This window comes from Drosophila gunungcola, chromosome 3R (genome assembly GCF_025200985.1).
Source record: "Drosophila gunungcola strain Sukarami chromosome 3R, Dgunungcola_SK_2, whole genome shotgun sequence".
NCBI lineage: Eukaryota > Metazoa > Arthropoda > Insecta > Diptera > Drosophilidae > Drosophila > Drosophila gunungcola.
Window position 1 is genome coordinate 14746883 of NC_069139.1, and position 8267 is coordinate 14755149.

An 8267-nucleotide genomic window follows, 5' to 3' on the forward strand; every position below is an offset into this window, starting at 1 on the left:
CAATAGAGACAACTTAAGTAAATCAGTTGTTCACACTGACCTTCAGTCGAACTGCACCCTCAATCGAGAATCAATGCTAATGCAGTGTCAGCGAAAATGTCAGCAACGGATTAGGCCAATCCACAGCGGCTAATCCCCTTGCAGCAATGCTAATCCAATTCCGTAGGGCCGTATAAAAGCCACCAGCCGTGCTGGCTGTGATTTCGTCTTGGCCCGAAGACCGGAGCATGGAGTCCGCTAACGTGTCATCGAGCTTGTTTGGCAACGTGTCCACCGTGCTGCGGCCGGAGGCGCGACTCTCCGCCGAAACGCGTCTGCTGGGCTGGAATGTGCCGCCGGAGGAGCTGCGCCACATACCCGAGCACTGGCTCACGTATCCAGAGCCTCCCGAATCGATGAACTACCTGCTGGGAACCCTCTACATCTTCTTCACAGTGATGTCGATAGTGGGCAATGGACTGGTCATCTGGGTATTTTCGGCGGCCAAATCGCTGCGCACTCCCTCCAATATACTGGTCATCAATCTGGCCATCTGCGACTTCATGATGATGATGAAGACTCCGATATTCATCTACAATAGTTTCAACCAGGGATACGCCCTAGGTCATATGGGCTGTCAAATCTTTGGAGTTATCGGCTCGTACACGGGCATTGGAGCTGGTGCCACGAATGCCTTCATAGCCTACGATCGTTACAACGTGATCACTCGTCCCATGGAGGGCAAAATGACGCACGGCAAGGCCATTGCCATGATAATATTCATCTACATGTACGCCACCCCCTTTGTGGTGGCTTGCTACACGGAAACTTGGGGTCGATTTGTGCCCGAGGGCTATCTGACCTCCTGCACCTTCGACTATCTCACCGACGACTTCGACACCCGCCTCTTTGTGGCCGTCATCTTTTTCTTCAGCTTTGTGTGCCCCTCTACGATGATCTTGTATTACTACTCCCAGATTGTCGGCCATGTCTTCAGCCACGAGAAAGCTTTGCGGGATCAGGCCAAGAAGATGAACGTGGAATCGCTGCGCTCGAATGTGGACAAGAGCAAGGAGTCGGCGGAAATCCGGATAGCCAAGGCGGCCATCACAATATGTTTCCTGTTCTTCTGCTCCTGGACGCCGTACGGGGTAATGTCCCTGATTGGCGCCTTTGGGGATAAAGCCCTTTTGACGCCCGGTGCCACAATGATCCCCGCCTGCGCCTGCAAAATGGTGGCCTGCATCGATCCGTTTGTGTACGCCATCAGTCATCCCAGATACCGCATTGAGCTGCAGAAGCGATGTCCCTGGCTGGCGCTCAACGAGAAGGCGCCGGAATCGTCGGCAGTCGCCTCCATCAGCACCACCCAGGAACCGCATCAGACCACCGCCGCCTAATGCAAAGTGCCATGCCACCCACCCGAAAAACGCCGACAATGATGATGAACTGAGAGGCCAACGAACTTGTAATACAAAGTGCTGCGGAAAAATTGTATAAATGTTTCACTGAGTTTAAGCCACTGTGCAAAATGTATTAACATGTTTTTCCAATTATGTTTTGTAGGTTATTTTATGTTTATCAATGAAATATAGTCGAATTATTGCAAGCAACAGAGAAAAGCGTACCAAAAATTATATTTTAATTGGAATGGGGAAGAATAGACATAATAAATACTGCATACAGCCAGAGAAAAACTGCAAAGTAAAATTAAACACGCTCATATATTTTCCCTTGATATATAAAATAAAAGTTAAGTGATTAAATCGAATCGAACTAAGCCATCATTAAATTTCAAATGGGTGTAGAAAAAATTGTCTAGAATTTTTTTTGGGTTGGGTTTAATAAAAAACACGAAGCCAAAACATGGATTTCGTTTTTAACTTATTTATATATAAAAATTGTCTTATTTTTCATATTTGTATACCCTTGCAGAGGGTATTTTTAATTTCAGTCAGAAGTTTGCAACGCAGTGAAGGAGACATTTCTGACCCTATATAGTATATATTCTTGATCAGCATCACTTGGAGATCTAGCCATGTCCGACTGTCCGTCCGTCAGTCTGTCTGTATGTCCGTATGTCAGTCTGTCCGTCTGTCCGTCCGTTTCTACGTTTTTAAAGCTATGTGCATGAAACTTTCCCAAAAGTTGTCTTTCTAAAAGTCGGAACGAGCCGGATCGGACGACTACAGCATATAGCTCCCGTTCGAAAAAAATAAATACAATAAAATTATAACTTTGCTGTTTTTATACCCTTGCAGAGGGTATTATAATTTCAGTCAGAAGTCTGCAACGCAGTGAAGGAGACGTTTCCGACCCTATAAAGTATATATATTCTTGATCAGCATCACTAGTAGAGTCGATCTAGCCATGTCCGTCTGTCCGTCTGTCCGTCCGTTTATATGCAAACTAGTCTCTCAGTTTTAAAGCTATCTGCATGAAACTTTCCCAAAAGTTGTCTTTCTATTGCAGGTAGTATATAAGTCGGAACGAGCCGGATCGGACGACTATAGCATATAGCTCCCATAGGAACAATCGGAAAAATAAATGAAAAAAAATTATAACTTTGCTGTTTTTTAATTTTTTGTTTAGTTCTTCGACATATAGAAATGATTAATTATTTCAGAATTATGGTATACATTTTATCAAAATCGGACGTCTATAGCATATAGCTCCCATAGAAAAATTAAAAATATATAAAATAACTATCTAATAATTGAGCTGCAAATCATCATAGTTTCAATGTTTTTTTTTAGCACATACTCAAGTAAATCATAATTTAAATGTTTTCAAAAGTATTTAATTAATGCAATAGCTGCAAGGGTATATGAACTTTGGCTTGCCGAAGTTTGCTTTCCTTCTTGTTAAATTTTCTTGTTAGTTCTTCGACATATAGTAATGGTTAAATATTTCAGAATTACGGTTTAAATTTTATCAAAATAGGACGACTATATCTTGGAAACAATAAAAAAAAAAAAATTTTTAATGTAACTTCTATTTTGTAATTTTGTTTAAATTCTTTTTGATTTATTAATAATTTGATAGTTCAGAATTACGCTTTTAATATTATTGAAATCGGAAAACGATTTCATGTAGCTACCATAGGAACTATCAATTAATTAAGCTGCAAATCGTCATAGCTTCAATGTTTGTAAATATATACGCAAGTAAATCATAATTTTAATGTTTTCAAGAATATTAAATTTTGCAATAGCTGCAAGGGTATATAAACTTCGGCTTGCCGAAGTTTGCTTCCTTTCTTGCTTCTTATTACATAAATCAGTTAGGTTAAAGTAAACATTAAAAAGGTATATTTGCGTAATGCGCAAAACTTAAAATTTTTTCCTAAATAAAGAATGATTTGATTAGGATTTGATAAGGACTTGACGCAGTCCTTTTTTAAAGAATAGATTTTTCAATAACACCACTATAGTTTTTAATACCGAATGAATATTGTAATGTGAATTTTGAATTGCCCATTTTAAAGTTTTTAAAGAGGGACCGTAAAAAATGCATATGACGGAAGTGTGCATTCGTCCTCTATGAATAAATCATATCTCCCCCATGTGGATAATGTATAAATGTATAAAAGCCAGCCCAGCCCCGATTTCTGAACTCTGGCCCGTTGTCGGTTGTCAATCGGGCACTTAATGCGGCCATTGCAGGTCACTCAGACGAACCGAGGAAGCCGTCTTTATGTTTTCCCAGAAGCGGAGATGGCCAACAACAAAGGAGTTGGCCAAGAACAATGGCGAAAATGTGCCAGATTCAATGCGATCCACAAAGGGGAAAGCTTTCTCTCTCTCTCGCTCTGCCCTTCTCTTTTACACTCTCTTACTTTGTCCCGAGAGCGACAGCTTTCCAGCTGGAAGGATCCTGCGCAGGAAACGCCTGAAACATTTTGGAAATGAAACATAAAGAGGGAATGGCGAATTGAATACCGCCTGGATATTACACGAATTTTGATAAATAACAAACTTGGGATCCACACACTTAAATACCTGCACGTGCCACCCGAGGGAATTTGCATTTATTTGCTGGCCATCAAAGTAAACAAAATAACGGGCAACGTCCACATGGAGTCCACTTGCGATCCAGCCTCATTAATCACGCTGCCTTTTGCATTTTTGAGCAGGGTAACTGGGTGCAAATCAGAAGCTCCATGGCCACAAAGGATTCCTAGATTTGTGTGGTGGCTTTTTCCCATGCATGGCTTCCACATGGCCTCCACTTTGGCTGACGCCCACCGCTTACCACCCACCAACCGCCCACTACCCCCAGTGGCATTTAACAATTTGTTGGCCAAAGTGTTGCACCGTGTGTTTGTATGGCGCCTCATTATTATTGTTTTCCCAGCTACCATTTCTTCCGCACTTTTCCCCCCGTGTCTATCTCTTCTTTTTTTTCCTGTATCGCCCTCTTTGTCTATCTCCTTGGAGCCTAGCACGCTTTTCCACTTATTGCCTGGCGGGCATTTGCCAGAGCCTTTTTCCTGCGTCGTTTTGCGGCGAACCCAAAAACCGCACACAGACAGCCAGCGAAAACGAGATGGGGAAAAATGGCCGGGAAGGGAAAGCCAGGGAAAGCGAGGGAAAAGCGGGCGAAAAGCGCTGAGCGGGTAGCGAGGCCATAAACCAAAATCGGCCGCAGCCACCGACGCTTGCAAATGGTAAAAACGAAGTAAAATTAATGAAAATCACACACACCCTCACACTGATATATACAAAAACAGACAGGCAAGCCAGACGCAGCGGTTGGCGGGCAGAGACAATTAAAATGGCACCCACAGAACGTCCTTGCACCGCTGAGTGAATGCCGCCAGCCAGCTCTACCCAGCAAACGAATCCATCACCCATCCCAAGCCAGAAACCACCCACCGCACGACAGCCTGGCACATTTGTCTTCCACGAAATTCGCTTTGGCTCTCATTAATTAAGATAATTAGTCCTTTTCGACGCCTTCAAAGTTCAACGTGCAAAGCGAACAAAAAAAATGGAGGCAAAACGCACCGAATACAAAAATACAACAAAATGTGGGCAGTCAGGACGTCGCATTTAGTGACAGTTCAATGTTCAGCGTCGCATGTTCCAGAACCTTACAAAAAAAACGTCTCTACAATTTGCTTCAGTGCATACCTAGCGTGGAACACACTCTCAATTCACCTTAATAAGTGGTTAGCGCCGTTCTTGGGTTTGATTGCCCCACATGGTCGCAAAACCACTCACTCGAGGACCCCCATCTTCCATTTCCTTATTTTCAACAGCCCTCAGGACCCCGGAGATTGCAACCGCAACAGAAATAGCGGCGAAGGTGGTTAACATACAATAATGTTTCACCGGCAGGGTTAATGGTGAAGCCACTCATCTTGAAACAGTACAAATTAAGTTACTTGGCATTAACTCTGTTAACTTTATTCAATTCAAACATTTTATACCTTTGCAGAGGTATTATAATTTCAGTCAGAAGTTTGCAACGATGTGAAGGAGACATTTCCGTCCTATAAAGTATATATATTGTTGATCAGCATCACTAGGAGAGTCGATCTAGCCATGTCCGTACTGTCCGTCCGTTTCTACGCAATCTAGTCTCTCGTTTTTAAAGCTATCTGCATGAAACTTTTGCAAAAGTTGTCTTTCTATTGCAGGTAGTACATAAGTCGAACAGCCGGATCGGACGACTGCAGCATATAGCTTCCATAGGAACAATCGGAAAAATGAATGAAAAAAATTTTAAACTTTGGTGTTTTTTAATTTTTTTTTTTTTAGTTCTTCAACATTTTGTAATGATTAAATATTTCAGAATTACGGTTTATTATTGCAATAGCTGCAAGGGTTTATGAACTTCGGCTTGCCAAAGTTTGCTTCCTTTCTTGTTTTAAATGCATTGTTCATAAATAAGCTTAGTTTGTAGGTCCATATTCCTATAATATAAGTGCTGGCACCTTTAAAGGCAATTTTATTGCCGATTACTTATTATTAGTCAAAATTCATCATTCAAATTATTTTTAATATACGTTTAGATAGTATACTATTATTAAAATTGTTATTTAAGTATCATTAATTGAAACTGCCAAAATAATATTGGCGTGTTCAAAGTATGAGCAGCATAACTTCCTTGGAAGTCCCCCAATTTGCATTGCATACTTTTATATTGCTTACTGGTCTTTGATGAAGCGAAATTCGATTTCCTTTTGACTGGCAAAAGGCAATTTCTTTTCATATTTTTGCATATTGCCCGAACTGATTAAAATCACTTGCAGCTGCACTCTCGATGGCTCATAAAAATGTCAGCTAAATTAGTTATAAATCAGCGGGGAGGACCACGTCCCTCCCTATTTCTGGCAAAATAAACTTGAAATGCACAAGACACAAGGCAGCTCACAACTTTGTGAGCCAAAATGAAGCCATAAATTATACGAACTAATAATTATATGCCATCAAATTGTTGTAAGCAGAGGCAAAGCAGAAGCAGGAGGCCAGGAAGGCTGAAGTCAGCCAGCGAGTTTAACGGCCAACATAAATTATAGACATTTAAAAAACGGGGTGGCAGCCAGTGGAAGCCACGTTCATCTAGCGGATGCTAAAATGGGCTGTGGGCGGTTGGTTGGTGCGCGGAACAGCGGGCAATGCCGCGTGGAATATGCGATTTTTATCACAGTTTATGCACCTGCACACAAAGTCAACATAATAAGGTCAACACGCACAGGACTAAGGACGAGCAGCATGGGTGGCTTGGCTGGGTGTCGCTTTAATTAAATGGCAAACATCCCGCGCGTCAGAGAGCAAAGTTCGAGGTCAGCTGCCAGTCGACATGGCTACACGGCAATTTCGCTGAGCTCACCCCCGTCGCATTTTTTACTGCCGAGCAATTTGCAACAAAATTAGCCCGAAAACGTTAAGCGGCCACGGCCGTGCCTCATTGAGAATCCACATAAACAAAAGATTGGGTTAAGAATGGTACTGGAATGGTGGCGGCATACGTCTAAGTGTCTCTCCATGGGCCATCATGACAAATGCCTCTTTGCCACCTCTTTTTGCTGGCGATACAGCCTCCGCATACGCATCTGGATCCGCATTCTCATCCATAGTCGTAAGCAGTCGTAAAGTTCCTGCGATGGCAACAAAAAGAGCGTTTAAATTTTGTAATTTAAATGCAAATTGACAGGCAAATGACAAACATTGCAATTAACAAGGGACTAGCGGGCGTATACGCAATGTGGCCACAGACTCACAACGGCCGGACTCAACCAGCCAACAGCGACTCCGCAACAGGACATAATTTAGGCCCTGCTACGTGAAGCTCTAAAATTGCTGGAGCCACATCTGCGGGCAGCGGTCTGGCGGCGAAGGGCGGACTGGGATCCGGTAATGGTCTGGACTCGAAATGGGAATATGCAAATCTTTCCACTGGTTAGCGCCTGCATTTGCAAGTCATACTCGGAGTACTTGGGCTGTTGGGGGAAATGGTCCCCAACAATTGAGTGACTCGCTGAACCAACCTCGCTTGGAGCCCTAAACGAGGATATTAAAGGAAATTTCAGGCATTCAAATCCATTAAAAATTCATAATGGTGTTCTAAACTATTTCTAAATCAATGAAACTGTGATTTAGGCAAGGAAATAATAATTACCTTTCCACCTATAATTTCTCATTACTGACATTGTTACATAACATGTTGCTTGTTTATACTGTAAATAATTAAACACTTAAGTGAAATCAAAAGGCAAAAAAAAATCCTATTTAGAAACAAACACAAAATGCCCAAATTAAAAGTTGCTTTTAAAGTTTTAAAGAAACTAATCAAATAAGTTATTCGGCCCAAAATAATGACAGTAAAATCGCTAAATTGGCCACATTTGACATGACCTCTTGGCTTCATTGCCCAACCTCTGCCACCAAGTTCATTTTTGGTTAGAAAATGGAAATGAAAATGACACAAGCTGCATTGCGGCCCAGGCGCGTCAAAAAGTATTCGTTTGATAAGTTCTAATTCAGAGTTTGTTTTTGTTTCTGGTTTTTCCTGTTGTTTTTTTTTCCTTAACTTGAGTTGTTGTTGCCGGGCAAACAATGAAGAAAAGTGTTGGCCTGTCTGAGGCAGGCACTTGGCTGGCGGCCAAGCAAATCCAGAAGATACACACAGACACATCCATTTCCGCTGCCAAGTAAGTCAGGGGAGCACTCTACGACCAAAGACGTCTTTAAAGCCATGAAATGACGTCGCCAGGCATCATAAAAATGCCAACTATGCGCATTAATTATACGCAAATTGTTCATTGTTCGCAGTTGCCC

The 8267-nt window shown here is 42.1% G+C and overlaps 1 protein-coding gene across 1 annotated transcript; it reads left to right on the forward strand.

Moving 5' to 3' along the window:
• Positions 1-227: 227 nt before the first annotated feature.
• Positions 228-1601, forward strand: LOC128251928 (opsin Rh3). Its single transcript, XM_052979202.1, has one exon. The coding sequence runs from the start codon at positions 228-230 to the stop codon at positions 1377-1379; it is 1152 nt and encodes a 383-aa protein (XP_052835162.1). The 3' UTR covers positions 1380-1601.
• Positions 1602-8267: the final 6666 nt, after the last annotated feature.